Raw genomic sequence first — 18,695 nt, forward strand, 5'->3', positions numbered from 1 at the left:
ATTAGCATATGATTAGCTGTTATTTAGCAAAAAATTAATAGGTTTACTCTTAATTAAAAGTGGCCTAATACTTACTGATTTTTTCTTGTGGAATTTATATGATGCTGGTAGGTCATATCTCAGTTCTAAAAGTGAATTTTAAAAATATAATGTAAAATCATACATTTGAGAAATGATGAAATATATTAGCTGGAAACAGTTAATACATGTATGTATGTTTTGAATATCTGTCACTGGGTTATTGGACATGCTTTTCATTATATAAAACTATCTTATGTCTTGTTGAGTAACAACAGTTCAATTAGATCAACTTTCTATAAAGCAAATGCATTAGCATTGGCATCCTTCAGTCTCGAAACACCATGGTATCATGTTCTGGATTCCCCACAGAATGAAGCCTGGGTAGGTTAGTATGGAGGATAGAGCAATAAAGCAAATACCACCTATATTTAAGATACCATTAATAAAATTATTTTCACAATAGTTTCAGATCTGTATATTTTAAAAAGGACAAAAGAAACAACTGTTGTGAAACAATGGACTAAAATAATTAAAAGTAAATAAAACATGTTTTATCATGCTATTTAAAACAGCTTCTATAAAGGTATTTGGTATCCTATATAAAGATAGTCAATATTTAAACAGAAACTTTGTGTGCCTTTAAACTGAATTTAACAATAATAACTTGTTCTTACCTGCTACAACTTCCATTCCTATATTCCATTCATCTGCTTTTTTCTGAATATGCTGAGCCATGGAAAGGGAATGAAAGATATTAGAAGTTCTCTTGATTTTGAGATTGATCTCTCCCTCCCTCCCTCTCCCTCCTGAAAACTAAACTTCTAGATTATGGACAAACTGTAGAGTATTATAAAAAGTTTAATTGTAATAGATCTTGAATATGCTGTTAATAAAATGTCTTAAGCTATTCCAGGATACATGATTTCAGCATCTTGTGATTCTTGAACACCCAAAATTTCTAATCTTACGGTTTCAAGAATGGGTATTAGGACAAACTTTAGACGTACTTGTCGAGTTGATGTTTTGTGTAAGGAATACACAGCTATTCTTGCCATTTGCACAGCTGTCTTGAGAAAAGCCATATCCATACCTATAAAAATTAAAATTAAAAACTTTTAAGCCTTTCTTTTACTCAGTTGCATTTCTAATTTCTCAGTAGCCTTGAGCAATATCACCTACAAAAATAAAGTTTTCGGTGTTGCAAAAAGCTTGATAATACAGTTGACACTGTATATTGTCTAGCTTGGAGAATACACATTTTTATTTCACTGCTAGGTGCCTAATTGATTTAAGTACAACAGTGACTTGCAACCACAACTGTCTCCAAAATTGTGAAGTTTTCCCCATTTTATGACCTTTCTTACCACAGTTGTTAAGTGAATCACTGCAACTCTTAAGTTAGTAACATGGCTGTTAATTGAATCTGGCTTCCCCATTGATTTTGCTTGACAAGATTTCAAAAGATGATCCTAAGACCACAGGACACTGCAACCATCATAAATACGTGTCAGTTGCCAAGTGTTTGAATTCTGATCACGTGACCACGGAATTGCTGCAACAGTTGTAAGGGAAAAACTCTTATAAGTCACTTCTTTTCAGTGTTGTAACTTCAAACAGTAACTAAATGAACTGGTGTATATAGAGGACTACCTGTATTAAATATTCAGTACTTACCCTATTCTCAACAGATGGCAAATTGAATTTTATTTTTAAACATTCCTGATTAGTATGTTTTAATGTTTGATCAGTTTAAACAATTTAGCTGTTACATAACCATCTTTGTTTAGGTATATTGCTTCAACTATTTCTTATATTGAATTAAAGCTCTAACATCAGAGATCAAGGTTTGATTTCTGTCAGAAATCTCACAAATAAGTGTACTTAATAAATACATAACTGGTTAAAGAATTATAACATGCTAAAACATCAAATGCTTTTATTTTAAATATAGAATGGAATGTAGTGTTCTATAATTTGTCAGACTAGGAAACAGATCATTTTGTTCAATTTTTTTCCCCAATAAAAGTTCCGTAAAATTATATTCTTATATGAGAAATGTTTTGCAATTGCAGGATTTGAAAAATCATGAATTGAATATTACCATGTAATTTAAGAAAATTTGTTATTGTAGAAACATATCTATAAAATAGAAGTTATATTTGTTTTAAGACAGATAAAATTAGGGATATAAAGGAATTGAATTGGGGGATTGGTGGAACACAGTCTAAAAAAAAGTACAGGGATAAGATATAAGTTAACCTTGCTTACTATGAACCAGAATGTAACAAATCCAGCATAAAGGTTTGAAGGTAGGGATGCAGAATGTTTCTTTATATTATGTCTGAGGTGAAAGACAACAATGACAGCTAACGGAAAAGGAAGTATTGGTTCAATGTGGCGGTATGGAAATGCTGCAAAATAAATAAAATTAGATAGGTTTAGGAAGTTCATTCCCATTCAAGGAAAAAAATGTCTAACCTTTATTGTGTTTAGTTCCAAAAGGAGGGTTCATAATAATTGTATCAAATGTTTTGGACATTTTGTCAGGTAAAGAACATACATTGCACTGCACCATGTCAACGTTTGTAAGGTCAAATTCTTCAGCATTCCTGTTAAATACTTCCAGTGCACTGGCATCTATATCAAATCCTATACATAACCTGGGGAAAATAAAATTAAGAGAATTATAGCAGCACATATTACTTTTAAAACATGTCAACCAATGTACCCTCTTAATTTTTTTTCGGTGTGGGCGGAAAAGCATAGTGTCTGAGTGACAGTCCCTTTGGGACTGGATGGCATTTCTTTTTTATTAAAAGAAATTAATAATTAAAAAACCCCAAAATCCATTACTATTAAAACTAAATCAACCAGCAAAACCAAAAACATAACTATTAATAAAAACAGGTGAGGGCTGGTTTTTTCTCTCTGTTATTATTCAAGTGCTTTTACCATATGTTTTAAATCAAGTCACTTCTCTCTCTGTTTCTCTTTCCTGTCATTCTCTGCCTCAATCATTTTCTCATTTCTCTTTTTTCTCCCCTTTTTTCTATCATTTCTATCTCTTCCTTCCACTCTTCTCTCTCTCTCTTGCTTTCTCTGTCTCTCTCTCTTGCTTTCTTCATCTCTCTCACTCTCTTCCTTCCTCTCTCATCTCTCTTGCTTTCTCTCTCTCTCCCCCTCTTTTTCTTTTTCTCACTTTCTCTCTCTTGTTTTCTTTCTCTTGCTTTCTCTCTCTCTCACTCTTTCTCTCTTGTTTTCTTTCTCACACTCTTTCTCTTGTTCTCTCTCTCTTGCTATCTCTTTCTCTCCCCCTTTCTCTCTCTCTTTCTCACTTTCTATCTTGCTGTCTGTTGCTCTCACTCACTCTCGTTCTCTCTCCGTTCTTCTCAGCGGAGGCTGGCAAAGGTGATATTCAATGTCGGCGAAGGTTTTCTTATTTTGAATATTCTGAGTGGGCTAGCAGGGGGATAGGTAGCGCACGCAACTGCCCGCGTGCCCCCGACATTGAATATCACCTTCGCCGGCCTCCGCTGAGAGAACGCCTGCCCCGCCTCTCCTGCAACCCCTATGCTGAGAGCCCGGGACGAAAGTGCTCTCGGCAAAGGTGAGACGGGCAGGGCATGTGTTCCGGGTGCGGGAGGAGCCGCGCTGAAAGGCAGGAGGCGGCGGAGGAGCAGAGGAGGCGGATCGGGCGGCAGCGCCGAAAGGCCGAGGGGGCCGGAGGCACCGTGGGGAGGCAGGGGCGGCTGCGGCTCCCTTCCCTTCTGCTGCCGGCACCTCCCCTCCCCGCCCCCCCGCGGGCTGGCAGGGGGATGGGGAGCGCGAGGCCGTGAAAAAGGTTGCGCGCAGGGGTAATTTGGGGGGGCGCACGCGCACAGCTTTCGGGGAACGGTGATGTCAACTTCTACTGTTAAACATCCATTTTAAAATTAATTTTAATAGTCTTGTGATTTCAATACTGTTTTTTGTTAATGGGAAAATGAACTATTCGATTTCTAAATATCAGATAAATAAATTTTGAACAATTAGTCAATGTGATTTCATCTTTGAAAGATTTTTCATGTGATGGTATTTCAGTAGCAAACAAAAGTTTGAACTATAGAGTATGTGTCCTATAATATCTCTGATATTATTAATTGATATTAATTTATCATTAGCCTACTAATGTTTCAGATGCACATTCTGTTTCAAATAATATGAGTAACTACATTGCATTGTTAATTAGAAATGTGTCTAATAAATCAAGGTAGTCCTACAAATTCTACTTGTAATTCGTTGAAGTCATTAAGTGTGGTGTCAGTGTGAATCACAGGCATGTAATTGTGCCTAATTTCACAGTCTAAGATGTCAAGCAAATGCCACTGGGTTTATTCAATAGGCATTTTTTAAAATTTATTTATTTATTTATTATTTGGATTTGTATGCCGCCCCTCTCCGAAGACTCGGGGTGGCTCACAACAAGTGAAACAAATCATAAATAATGCAATTAATTAAAATATTTAGAAATTTAAAAAACCCCATAAACTAACAGACACACACACACACAAGCATACCATGTATAAATTAAACATGCCCAGGGGGAGATGTTTCAATTCCCCCATGCCTGACGGCAAAGGTGGGTTTTAAGGAGTTTACGGAAGGCAAGGAGAGTAGGGGCAGTTCTAATCTCCGGGGGGAGTTGGTTCCAGAGAGCCGGTGCCGCCACAGAGAAGGCTCTTCCCCTGGGGCCCGCCAACCGACATTGTTTAGTTGACGGGACCCGGAGAAGGCCCACTCTGTGGGACCTAATCGGTCGCTGGGATTCGTGCGGCAGGAGGCGGTCTTGGAGATATTCTGGTCTAATGCCATGAATAATAAATAATAAATAAATAATAAATAAATAAATAAATAATTTTTTTGCCAACCCAGAAGTAAATACTGTATCAGAAAATAGCAAAAACTATCAAAAATTGCAGTTGTGAGACTGTGGCATGGTGCAAATGACCCTTAATGCAATCCAGTTGTCAAACACCCAAAATATCATTTGATGCAGAAGTCTGTTTGTACATAGCCATCAGAACTCTGGAACTAGGTTGTAAGTAGCTCAGGGAGATTCACCTTAACTTTGAATGGTCACTAAGCAATGAGTTGTTAAGCAAGAACTAACTGTAGTTGGATTGAATGGCAAAGATCCAATTTGACTGCTATAACCATGTAGCTTTTCTTGGTGGCAGTGTAGTAGTGGCTTGTCATCATTACCTTTGCTTTATTCCAGGATTATATATATATATATTATATATATAATCCTGGAATAAATATATATATAAAATCCTGGAATAAAGAAAAGGTTTTTTGATATGATGGATGATATAGAATTAAGAGACTTATGGAGAGAAAGGAATGATAAAGAACAAGATTTTACTTTTTTTTCAGATAGGCATCACTCATTCTCAAGAATTGACTTTATACTAATAACAAATGATCTTTGTTCTAGGGTTAAGAAGATAAAGATTTGTCCAAGAACGCTTTCAGACCATAGTCCAGTATGGATGGAGTTGGAAACGGGAGAGAAACCTAGGAGAACGTGGCGTCTAAATGAAAATTTATTTAGATATGATGGGAATGTTTCGGAATGTAAAAAGATGATGAAGGAATTTTTTATCTTAAATATGCAAAAGGAAACAACGATAGATATGGTCTGGGACGCACGTAAAGCCTTTATGAGGGGGGTATTAATAAACCAGAATAATGTTTATAGACGGAAACATAAACAAAAAAAAGAGGAATTGGAAAAAGAAATTAAAAAGAAAGAACAAGAACTGATATATAACCCAGAAGATAAGAAAATTAGAGAAATAATTACATTATTAAGATCACAATTTAACATGTTGGTTTCAGACCAAGTAGCTACTAACTTGCAATATGCAAAACATATTAATTTTTGTAATGCCAATAAACCTGGTAGATGGTTAGTATATATGTTAAGGAAAAAGCAAAAAACGCGAACAATAGATAAGGTATTATATAAAGGTAAAGAGGTATTTCAACAGGATTTGATTAAAAAGGCTTTTATAGATTTTTATAGAGATTTGTACACAAAAGACAAAATACAAGGTACTGACATAGATAAATATTTAGATAAGGAGTGCACTCTTAAAATCCCCGAAGCACAAAAAGAGAAATTAAACTCATATATAACTAAAGAGGAGATCTTACTGGCAATTAAACAGTTAAAAATAGGTAAAGCACCAGGCACGGATGGTTTGACAGCAGTGTATTATAAGAGTCTTCAGGATGAGATAGTAGAACCACTTAAAGAATTATTTAATAAAATACAAGAAGGAAATAGGATCCCTCCATCATGGAAAACATCTTATATTTCACTAATTCCAAAAGAAGATCAAGATCACACTCAGCCTAAGAATTATAGACCTATATCACTGCTTAATATAGATTATAAAATCTTTACAAAAATTTTAGCTAACAGACTGATGCCAATTATGCAACAGATAATACATAAAGATCAAACAGGTTTTATACAAGGTAGACAGATGAGAGAGAATGTTAGACAAATTGTGAATATATTGGAGTATCTTAGGAGAGATATTCAGACTCCGGCGGTGCTAATGTTTTTAGATGCTGAGAAAGCGTTCGATAGATTGAATTGGCAATTTTTGGAAAAGATACTTCAAAAGATGCAAATGGGAGAATATTTTACTCAGTCTATTAAAGCAATATATAAAGAACAAACTGCACGGATAATAATTAATGGGAATTTAACAGATTCTTTTCAAATTGGTAAAGGTACAAGGCAGGGTTGCCCATTATCACCGTTATTGTTTATATTAACTTTGGAAATGTTGTTAAATAAAATACGTAAAGTAGAGGAAATAAGGGGGGTTAAAGTTAAACACCATGATTATAGAGTGCGTGCATTTGCAGATGATGTGGTGGTAACATTAACACAGCCTCTACAATCTATTAAGGTATTAATGGAAATTATCAAGGAGTATGGAAAAGTATCTGGTTTCAAAATTAATGTGGGGAAAACCAAGATGATAACAATAAATATGACAGGGAATCAAAAAGAAGGTTTGGTAAAGGCAACTGGGTGTGAGATTGTGAAGAAAGTAAAATACCTGGGGGTTTATATTTCAGTAGACAATGGAAAATTATATAAGTATAACTATGAAACTTTATGGTCCAAGATACAGATAGAGATGGATAAATGGAAAAAATTGCAATTATCATTGTTGGGGAGGATAGCGGTAATCAAAATGAATGTTTTACCTAAATTTTTGTTTTTGTTTCAAATGATTCCAATACTTAAAAATGAGTCAAAATTGTTGGAATGGCAGAGAGGAATTAATAAATATGTATGGCAAGGGAAAAAAACCAGAATAAAAATGAAAATAATGCAGGATATGAGAGAAAGAGGTCGCCTAAAATTGCCTAATTTGAAATTGTATTATGATGCAACAGTTTTGGTAGCTATAAGTGACTGGGTAAATTTAACTAATGAAATGATATTGAATATAGAAGGGTATGAATTGTTATATGGCTGGCATGCATATTTGGTTTATAATCAAAAGGTGGACAGGACTTTCAAGAGCCATGTACTAAGGCAGTGATGGCGAACCTATGACACGCGTGTCACCACTGACACGCCTAGCCATTTTCGGTGACACGCGGCCGCCGGAGAAACAGGGAGCTTTAGGGAGTGCAATTGCAACCGCAATTATTATTATTTTTCCTCTCCCCTTAATTAAGAGGCCGGGCGATTTCCCCCCCGCCGATATTTGCGATGGCTGGGAGGGGCGAGAACACCGCCTCCCAGCTGATTGGCGTGGTGCCAAGCATCAAACGGTGGTTGGCTCGCAGGGGCCGCTGGGAGCGAGGGGAGGGGTTGCAGGCCTCCTCCCTTCCCCCTGCCCAGGAAAGAGTTGTAAGAAAGTTGTAAGAAAGCGCGCTGCTTTCTCGGAAAGCCAGCTTTCCTGGCCAGCACAGGGCTTTCCCGCCGCTCCCTCCCTCCGAAAACACAACGGAGGTCCACAGCGAAGCCGAGTGGAGCAACGGGAGGCTCAGGCTGGTGGCGGTAGACCTCCGGGGGTTTTTTCGGCGGGGGGGGGGGGGCAGGAGGACCTTCCTGGCTTTCCGGGGCAGCTGGCTTGAGACTTGTGCCGGTCAGCAAAGCCAGCTGCACGCCGGAGATGTGGAGAGAAAGAAGGGAAAGAGAGGGAGGGAAAGAGGAGAGGACAGAAGGAGGGAGGGAAGGGAGAGAAAAGGGGGACAGAGGGAGGGAAGGAGGGGGAGAGAGAAAGGGAGGAAGAGAGGAAGGAAGGGAGACATAAATATAAAGAGGGAGAGAGAGGGGAATAGGGGAAGGAAGGAAAAGATAAAAAAGTGGAAGGAAGAGAGAAGAAAGGAAGGGAGAGAGAGAGAGAGAGAAAGAAAGAGAGAGAGAAGATAGGAAGGAAGAGAGAGTGAGAGAGAGCAAGAAAGAAAGAGGGAAAGATTGAGAAAGGCAGCGTGTGTGTGTGTGCGCGTGTGTGCGTGCCGCTGATGGTCCGGGAGCTTAGCCTGTGCGTGGAGAGATGAAGAGAAAGAGGGAGAAACGCAGCGTGTGTGGGGTGTGTGCGCGCGCGTGTGTGTGCTGCCAGCGTGTGCGTGGAGAGATGAAGGAAAAGAGGGAGAAACGCAGTGTGTGTGTGTGTGTGCCGCTGATGGTCCGGCAGCTGCAGCGTGTAGGGGGGGGGGGGCGCCGATGCTAAGGCAGTCCGTCCGTGGTGGGGCTGCAGGGCAGGCACAGCAGCCCAGGGAGAAAGAGGGAATTGAGATAAAGAGAGAGGGAGAGATGAAGGGAAAGAGGGAGGGAGAGATAGAAAGGAAAGAGGGAGGGAGGAAAGGGAGGGAGAGATAGAAAAAAAGAGGGAGGGAGGGAGAGATAGAAAGGAGGGTGAGGGGTAGTAGGATAGGGAGAGGGAAAAGGAAGGGCTTGGAGAAAGGCAGGGTGAGAGAAAGATAGAAAGGAAAGAGGGAGGGAGGGAGGAAAGAGGGAGGGAGACATAGAAAGGATAGAATTATAGATGCAAGAACTCGCTCATGTGTGATAGCGCACGCCCACACTTTATTTATTTATTTATTTATTTATTTATTTATTTATTTATTTATTTATTTATACTTATATGCCGCCCAGTCCCAAAGGGACTGTCACTCAGACACTGTACTTTTCCGCCCACCCCGAAAAAAAATTAGAGGGAACACTGCCCTCGCCCCTCTGCTCCCTGCTCGCCTTCCAGAACGGTGTTACAGGAGACGGTGCTAAGGTAAACCCTTTCCGGGTTATTAATTTGTAATTTTAAAAAATCATGCCGGGCTCGCAAAAAAGAGAGTCTGGAAAAAAAACCTGCGTGGACGTCGCACCATTTGCTTCCTCCTTTGGCGGCTCATAACTAGATTTTTACAACCCCCCACCCCCCTTGATAAGCTTTTTCTTGAATCTGAACAGTTTGGGGGTTCGCCAAAGAGAGAAAAGTGAACGAGAGGGAGAGAGAAAGGGAGGAAGAGAGAAAAGTGAACGAGAGGGATAGAGAAAGGGAGGAAGAGAGGAAGGAAGGAAGAGATAAATATAAAGGGAGAGAGGGAGAAAGAGAGGGAGGGGAAGAGGGGAAGGAAGGAAAAGAGAGAGAGAAAGAAAAAAGTGGAAGGAAGAGAAAAAAGGAAGGGAGAGAGAGAGAAAGAGAAAAAAGTGGAAGGAAGAGAGAAGGAAAGAAAGGGAGAGAGAGAGAAAGAGTGTGAGAGAGAAGATAGGAAGAGAGAGGGAGAGAAATGATAGAATAAAGGGGAGAAAAAAAAGAGAAATGAGAAAATGATTGAGGCAGAGAATGACAGGAAGGAGAGAGAAAGATAATTATGAATATTTGTTATTTAAACTATAAATATCACAAAATTATGTTTTTTTCTCAAGGTGACACACCACCCGAGTTATGCTCAGTTTTTTGGCGAATTTTGACACACCAAGCTCAAAAGGTTGCCCATCACTGTACTAAGGAATGCTCTGTTGCGTGTCTGGAGAAAATATCAAGGGATAATGGATTATAAAGTACCTATATGGGTGGTGCCCAGACACGCAATAGAGAATACTAGTATAGAACAAAGGCAAGATGTTGTAACATATAAGGAATTATTGAAATTAACTGATGGAGTATTACAATTAAAATCTTTGAATGATTTAAAAGAAGAAGGATTAGTGCAAACATGGTTTCAATATGCTCAGTTGAAGGATAGATGGCAAAAGGATCAAAGACTTGGTATGGAACAACAGGAAGGACAATTAATAAAACAAATTAAGGCCCAAGGCCCAAAGCACATAAAAAGAATATATAATATACTTATAGAAAAAGACTCTGAAACAGAATTAATTAAGGATTGTATGATAAAATGGTCACAGAATTTTGAGGAAACGATTACATTAGATACATGGGAAGTAATTTGGGTAAGAAATGTTAAATTCACACAAGCTCAAAATTTGAGAGAAAACTTTTATAAAATGTTTTATAGATGGCACTTGGATCCTAAGAAGTTGGCTAGTATGTATCCTGATATACAGCCTAAATGCTGGCGATGTGATTGTATGGACGCTACTTACTTTCATGTGTGGTGGACATGTGTAAAAGTAAAAGCATTTTGGATAAAAATATGGTGGATTATGCAAAATGTTCTTAAGAAAAAATTGAAGTTTGTACCACAGTTGTTCTTATTAGGTATTACCACAGACTGTATAAGTACAGAGACTAAATTGATATTGAATCTAATAACAGCAGCGAGACTTTTGATCGCCCAATATTGGAAGAAGGAAGAGTTACCCACAATTCAAGAATGGACAATAAAGGTCATGAATCTAGCAGAGATGGCGAAGATATCGGCCTACATGAAGGATCACTCGAACGAAAAATACATATTGGACTGGAAAAAATGGATTGATTATATTCAAATCAAATATCACTCAAAAAAACTTCAAATAGTATATGAATAGTTTAGGATTTTGTATTAGTATAAAGAGCCTAAATGGATTTGGGTGTGAAAGTAGTAGGGTTAGGGAGAGATAACAGTTAATATAGAATTTAAGTATGTATGATTTTGATTTTGAGGGAATTGATAATTTGATTTCACTCTGGGAAGTTATATATATATAATATATATATATATATATATATATATATATATATATATATATATATATATATATATTGGGGGCAATGTAGTAGGGCAATGTAGTTTATATATATATATATATATATATGTCACATGTTTAAGCTGAATTTGAATATATATATATATATATATATATATATATATATATATATATATATATATATATAAAACTATATATAAAAATCAGTAAAAACATGTGATACATACATATATATATATACAGTAGTTTAGTTTACAGCCCAGAAATTTCCTAGTAATCTGATTCTGATTAGCTTTACTCATGACTCATTAAAACATGCAACAATCACATTCTAAAACTACCAGCACTATTTAGATGGATTTATTTAGAGATGAGATGGCTCCTTGTTTTGACGTTCTTTGTTCTGAAGTACCCTTGGTTTTCATCCTTCCTCATTAGTTTAATATTAAAAAAGCAATAAATTTCTTACCCTGCTCCCAACATGGCACTTCCAATGCTCAGTATGCCACAACCACATCCAAGATCTGCCACAATCTTGTTTTCAATATCATCAAATGTATTATGAATTGTATAAAGCATACATGCTGGAGAATAAAGACACATAGGCAACAGGTTCAGAGCAAATACAAACTATACTAAACAAACTCTGGTGAATGAAGGCCATCTGATCTATTTCTTCATTCAAGCAACATTTTATTTTATTCATCCATAAATTAATATATCAGCAAACTTTATAACAGTATATAGTATAACACCTACTAAGATGGCTACAATGTCTAAAAGGCAAATAAAAAAATTCTAGTGGCTCACATAAGTGAAATTCCAAGGCTTCCAAGGAAAGGCATTCCTTAAATATAAACATATAGTAGATTGAGAACGATATATGTTACTTCCCTGAGCTCAAGTTTTCACCCAAGTACCGATTTTTATAGATAGAAAACGTATAGGGGAGAATCTAATCAAGAATTTAACAAATAAATTTATTAGGCATTCATTATACAGGAGACTTTATCAGAATATTAAATTCCCAACTTCTAAGATTCTTGGAATAAAAAAATCAGCATTATTATATTACATAAAGAACATATACTTTAATTTAAAATTAGCGGTTAGAATGTGTATGGTAGACCAACACTATATATATATGACAGAACGAAGAGTAAAATTTACCTGCAATATGTGGCCGAGTTGGATATTGTTCAAGAAGGAGTTTTGGATTCTCAAAGACATCAACTTGTTGCAAACAACTCTCAAGTTCTTTAAGTTTTAACTTTTTCATACTTAGAATTTGAGTTTTATAATCAGTTACATAAAGGGAAAAATGAATACATACACACAAATATTAATGGTTGTTTCCTAGTCTGTTTTAATTTTCGTTGTATAATCTCAATAAAATGTTTTTTTAAACTCAGCATACACTTTAAAATACAATAAAACTCAAAAGGTATTCACATTTATTTTCATAATTCTTAACACACCCACCCATCTCCCTCAGATGAAAAAATGGCATCCAACAAATAAACTGGTTCATTTTACAACAAACTAATAATTTGGATCTGCATTACATTAAGCTATAAATTATGCTCCACAAACCAGGACTGCATTAATACAACATACTAAACTAAATGCATACTAACAAGATATTATTTTGAAATGCAAAACAAGACGGGGGGAGGGTCGGTTAATTTTTATGCTCAAAATTTAGTGTTGCTTAACTTTACACATCACAGAAAAACAGATTAAAAATCCAATAAATAAAAATTATATAAATAAAAATAGAAGAAATATATGGTAAAATGTATAGGAAAATTAAAAATGTTCCCAAGTAACGACCTTACAATTTTCAGATGGACATGAATGGGAAAAATTGGGAAGATACAGATGCTTAAGGAGTTAAGAAGATACAACTTCATTCTTCTGAGTTTATGAACTGAAGTTAATCTTGAGGATTATTGTATTCCAGTCGAGCGTAGACTCCAAGTGTCTTAATGGATATAAACAAATGATTTCCTGTTTTCCCCCCATTCTGGAGTAAATTTCCTGAACATCCTTATACAGGAGGCAAATTAAATTAACTATTTTATCTGTTTATCCAAGTAGAGAAATTATTTATGCAAATAATCGCAAGATTTCCTCGAATTTTCACCTCCTGGAAACATAGAAAACACATTTACCTCTCTGCCTTTTTCTCAGCGATCAACTATTTCCGCTTTGTGCAGGAACGTAATCCATCCCCCCAACAAAGGAAACAAAGTTCCGTGCCTTTAGTTCCCATCCAGAAAACAGAGCGCTGGGAATCTTTTTCTCCAGGTCCATTAACCTGGAAATCCTAGAACTACAGAAAAGGAGCGGAGCTGACGGGATCTCAATTTGGACACGTCTACCCAGGAGGGAAAAAAACTTTAAAAGTAAAGAAGTTCGGTTTCGGAGAATTGTTATGCAATGCTATTATCCTTAATTTCCCTGGACTTTTAAAGAAATAAATCACGCAATGCGCAGCATTACGGTTTTACTTACACATCAATCGGCAGTAACAAAATAAGAGTTGGAAAGGGCCTTGTAGGTCAAATAGTCCAACTCCCGCCCGCGTCCAAGCAGGAGACCCTAGTACACAGTTGAAGAGCTATCAAAATTTTTACTACCACACTGTGGGCATGGCTTATGCAGGACGCCCTGCATTTTCTTTCAATATCTTTCAGTGCAACTTGGGTGCTCTGGGGTGGAGCTCCATTTTCGCTACCCCACTGCGTTTCCACCCACCGTCCGGGCAGTAGCCCACCCCTGCTAGTACACCATTTCTGATCATTCAGTAAATACTTTCCATGATCTTACAGGTTTGACTCGATTCTTCTCGGTGCAATCCCTCTCAATCCCTAGAAAAAACCCTTCAATTTAAATGTGAGTCATCTTGCATACGACTATGCTCGTAAACTTACCGTTATCTAAACATCAAACAATGCTGAACCTGCAGTAATTGTTGTTCTAGGGTTTTTAACGCCTTCTGTGTCAAGTCATTTTCGACTCCTAGCGGTCACACAGCGTCTTTAAGCAACTGTTTATTTTTCATGGTTGCCGTTTCCATTTGCCCTAAAACTATGCATTTTATTTCCTGCTCACCTCATCAAGGCTTGTCTTGCATTTCCACATTCTTTGGCTTTCCCTGTGCGTTTTATGCGCACGGCATAAAAGTACAGCGGAGCTTGTCTGGGGGGCGGGTGGGGGGAGTCTTGCTCTGTGGGTATATAATAGACACTTTCTCTACTTTCTCTAGAAATGGATGACACTTGTTCCTTTGGCTCGGAGAAACTTTCCGATCGGAAAGGCGTCTAAAGTGCCTGCTAGTTGACTGTTTAGCAACAGTTTGCTAGCTAAGAAGTCTGGAGAAGTGCCCTGCTTCATCCTTAAGTGCTTCTGGTCCTGTTTCTTTTAAGTTTCCACCCAGCCATAATCAATGCGTAACAGGATCGCATTTATTAAAGGAAGGTGAAACTTGGTAACCGCGAGAAAAGCGCCTCTGAAATCGATGCCCTGCTCACGGAGTGTGTCTCCGTGCGTATCAAGCGCTCCTTTCTACGTGGATTAAAGTTTGCTCAGGGCCAAATTCATTCCTCGAACAAGCACGCTGGAATTGCAGCTCTAGGTTTCCCCAAATCTCCGTGATGACATTTCTCTTCAGTTTACCGGACCTTTTGTTAAATACAGCGCTTTAAAAACAATTGCTGCCAACCTGCCTTCCATTGAGGACTTGTATACTGCACGAGTCAAAAAGAGGGCGGGGAAAATATTTACTGACCGCTCGAATCCTGGACATAAACTGTTTCAACTCCTACCCTGAAAACGTCGCTACAGAGCACTGGACACCAAGACAACTAGACACAAGAAGTTTTCCCCCGAACGCCATCACTCTACTAAACAAACAATTCCCTCAACACTGTCAGACTTTTTTTTTTTTTTTTACTAAATCTGCACTTCTATTTCTACTAGTTTTTCTCATCATTCCTATCATCCTTTTCCTCCCACTTAGGACTGTATGACTGCAAGTTGTTGCTTGTATCCTAAGATTTTTATTAACATTTATTGTTTCTTCATTGCTTATTTGACCCCTATGACAATCATCAAGTACCACATGGTTCTTGACAAATGTATCTTTTTCTTTTATGTACTCTAAGAGCATATGCACCAAGACAAATTTCTTATGTATCCAATCACACTTGGCCAATAAAATTCTATTCTATTCTATTTCTCCCTCCTGCTTTCTCTGTGTTAAAAGTTACAGCTACTGGTGATCTCAGCTTCAATCTCTTGGAAGATGAATGCTTATCAGGAGTCAGCATTTTCCCGCAGGAAGAACTAAGAGATTTAAAAAATAATGCTTATTCGTTTTTGCTTTCCCTCACATCAGCATCGCCCCTCTCTTAAACGAAAATATAGAGCAAAGCATCATAAAGATGGAAGGGACCTCAAGAGATCTAATCTAGACTAATCCTTATATGTGGGGTACATGCATAATTCTGCTTGTCTGCCTGCCTGTCTATCTATCTTCTCCACTCCCTTTTCTCTATCATCTATCAACTATATCCATCCATCCATCCAGTCATGTTTTTGTTTATATTAGAGGCGGAGCGACCCTTTGAGAGTTGTATGCAAAGTACTGTAATTGCATTTTTAATGTATGCCGATTAATGTACATTCAAATGAATTCAAAGTTATTCTAAGTCCAGTCAAAGGGCCAGCAATTCACTTTGGAAAACATCCGATGACGGGGCACCGACCCACCCCTTTTTAACCGGCTCTTCCAGGTGAGCCGCTGGAGATGGAGGGTCTCGTCCAACGAGACAAACTGGCAACGCGGGCGCCAGCAGCCGCTTCTCTTTTTTTCTCTTCACCCGGGGAGGGGGACATAGGGGCGTCGGGAAGACCTGGGCTCTCGGGCGGCCAAAGCCATGACAGAAGCCGGCGGGCGACGCCGCCCAGCGCTGTGGCAGAAGGTGGAGGCGCAGAGAAGAGAGAGAGCGAGAGAGCGAGAGAGCTGTAGGCGGCCGGGGTGCTGACTTTCCCGGCTATCGCGAGAGGCGCCGCTAGGAGGGAAGGGAGGGGAAAGGCGAGGGGGAGGCAGGTGAGGGAAGCAGAAGCCCAGCCGGAGTCTGAGGAGGGCTTGCGCCGCCCGCAGCTCGGTTGGAGGGACGTCCTCGGCCGCCCTCATGGCGGGTGCGGGGGCTGGAGGGGGCACCCAGGAGAAGCGGGCCACGGCGGCGCGCCTGAAAGCGGCCCTTGGCGCCGCCGCCGCGGCCGAGGAAAGCGAGGCTGCCGGAGAGCTCCAAGCGCTTCTGGAGCGGGTCTTGGGTCCCCTGACAGGCAGCGGCGATGACACCGAGGCGGTGTCCGAAGCGCTGGGCTGGTGCCGCTGTTTGCTGGCGGGCGGCGAGCCGTGGGACAGCTTCGTGCAGGCGGTGAGGGCCTACGACCCGGCCACGCTCTGCGGCCTGGTGTGGACGGCCAACTTCGTGGCCTACCGCTGCCGGACTTGTGGCATCTCGCCTTGCATGAGCCTGTGCGCAGAGTGCTTTCATCAGGGCGAGCACGCCGGACACGACTACAACATGTTCCGCAGCCAGGCGGGGGGCGCCTGCGACTGCGGCGACGGCAACGTAATGCGGGAAGCCGGGTGAGTATCGCGAGTGGAAACGTCTCTGCCCACCCCACCCGCGGCTTGCGAATGGGAAGATCCCGAGGGGGCTCCAAGCCAAGTGTGTGTGTGGGGTTTAGATGAGCCCCGAATTGCCCCCCCCTCTCCTCTCTCTCCCTTTTCCCCCCAACTGGCTTTGAAGGAATCACATGTGCAAAACAAACAAATAAGGAAATAATGACAACCGTGTATGACAGGGCTGTGATCCGGAGGAACAGGTGGATTGTAAGTTGGATAGAAGTAGCCACCTATGCTGACCATGGTACTACAGTACTTCATTGGGACTGTAATAACTCATTTTTGTGGATGTCTGCTTTTAGGATCGCACTCTTAGTAGATAAGACAGGGTACTTTTTTTGCCCATCTAGTGAAATAGAATAGAAAAATAGAAAATAGAATAGAGAATATTTGTTTGTTTGTTTATTTATTTAATTTGACTTCTATGCCGCCCAATCTCAAAGGACTCAGGGCGGCTTACAATAATATATAATTACCATGTAGAATTACAAATAACAATAAAAAGAAGTCAAGAGAAAAAGACAATCTAAATAATAAAATCCTAATTAAAAAACTTATAACAGAGCGACCCAACAACACACATACATCTCATTCATGCAGAGTCATATTTATACAGGTGGTCAAATTGGTGTTAATTTAGGGTCCCCAAGGCTGCTGGCACAGCCAGGTCTTCGTGGCCTTACCAAAAGCCAGCAGGGTGGGAGCAGTGTTGACATCAGGTGGGAGTTGATTCCAAAGAGCCAGGGTGGCAACAGAGAGGGCTCTCCCCTGAGGTCCCACCAGTCTACATTGGTTGGCTGACGGGACCTGGAGGAGGCCAATTCTGTGTGCTCTAATTGGTCTCTGGGAGGCATGTGGCAGGAGACGGTCCCGTAAATAATCTGGCCCTAAGGCATATTGGGATAGAATAGGAATAGAATGAAATAGAAATAAAAATGAATAGAATAGAATAGAATTTTATTGGCCAAGTGTGATTGGACACACAAGGAATTTTTCTTGGTACAAATTATCTTAGTACAGGTAGACTTCAACGGAGCTCAACATTTCTGTTCCTAAGTGAAACATTTGTTAAGTGAATTTTTCTCCCATTTTACCACCTTTCTTGTCACAGTTGTTAAGTGAATAGCTGCAGTTGTTAAATTAGTAATACGATTGTTAAGTGAATCTGGCTTTCCCATTGACTTTGCTTGTCAGAAGGTCACAATGACCCTGGGACACTACAATGGTCATAAATGTAAGTCAGTTCTCAAGCACCTGAATTTCGATCACATGACCACAGGGATATGTCAACAGTTGTTAAGTGTGAAAAACTGTCATAAGTCACTTTTTTTCAGTGAGGTTGTAACTTTGAACGGTCACTAAGTGAACTGTGGTAAGTCGAGGACTACCTGTAATTCCATGTCCATCTACTATGTGTTGAATCAGGGATAAGCCCCTAACTTCATATGTCCTATGTAACATCATAGATACTGCTCTATGTAGAATCTTATATATTGTGGCAAAAATTTTGTGGGCATGATGAAGCCAGTTTAGAACAACCAAATTTATTTGTCTTTAAAGAAAACCTAACTCTTACATTTGTTACAAAAACTGATTACATTTGTTATACAGGCTACCTTTGTTGTGAGTTATAATCCTTACTTCAGCAAGGAGTCCTAAATAAGTTTTTAGAAAATATCAGTTCTTGGACACGGAAGTTAGGTACCAATATTTATGCCACCCAAATTCAAACTCTTGGGACATTTTTCTTAGCCCCTGAAGGCCTATAAGATTTTGCTGATAAAAGTCTGATAT

General features: G+C 39.3%; 2 protein-coding genes across 5 annotated transcripts in view; one reads left to right on the top strand and one right to left on the bottom strand.

Annotated features, from left to right (window-relative positions):
* Window positions 1–14,219, bottom strand: part of METTL5 (methyltransferase 5, N6-adenosine) — a 16,068-nt gene extending 1,849 nt beyond the window's left edge. The window contains exons 1-7 of one of the 3 annotated variants that reach the window (XM_070731717.1): window positions 14,134–14,219; window positions 12,368–12,477; window positions 11,667–11,781; window positions 2,500–2,681; window positions 1,029–1,111; window positions 696–747; window positions 76–125 (exon numbers count right to left, since the gene is read on the bottom strand). In XM_070731717.1, the coding sequence (XP_070587818.1) occupies window positions 76–125; window positions 696–747; window positions 1,029–1,111; window positions 2,500–2,681; window positions 11,667–11,781; window positions 12,368–12,476 (591 nt within the window). In that variant the 5' untranslated portion in view covers window position 12,477; window positions 14,134–14,219. Of the gene's footprint in view, window positions 1–75; window positions 126–695; window positions 748–1,028; window positions 1,112–2,499; window positions 2,682–11,666; window positions 11,782–12,367; window positions 12,478–13,035; window positions 13,578–14,133 lie in introns of those variants that run through there. The other 2 variants (XM_070731715.1, XM_070731716.1) reach the window with 2 other exon arrangements.
* Window positions 14,220–16,317: 2,098 nt separating this feature from the next.
* UBR3 (ubiquitin protein ligase E3 component n-recognin 3) overlaps window positions 16,318–18,695 on the top strand; it is a 113,732-nt gene continuing 111,354 nt past the window's right edge. For both annotated transcript variants that reach the window (XM_070731718.1, XM_070731719.1), the window contains exon 1: window positions 16,318–16,862. In XM_070731718.1, the coding sequence (XP_070587819.1) occupies window positions 16,399–16,862 (464 nt within the window). In that variant the 5' untranslated portion in view covers window positions 16,318–16,398. The remainder of the gene's footprint in view (window positions 16,863–18,695) is intronic.

Source organism: Erythrolamprus reginae, chromosome 1 (assembly GCF_031021105.1).
Source record: "Erythrolamprus reginae isolate rEryReg1 chromosome 1, rEryReg1.hap1, whole genome shotgun sequence".
NCBI lineage: Eukaryota > Metazoa > Chordata > Lepidosauria > Squamata > Dipsadidae > Erythrolamprus > Erythrolamprus reginae.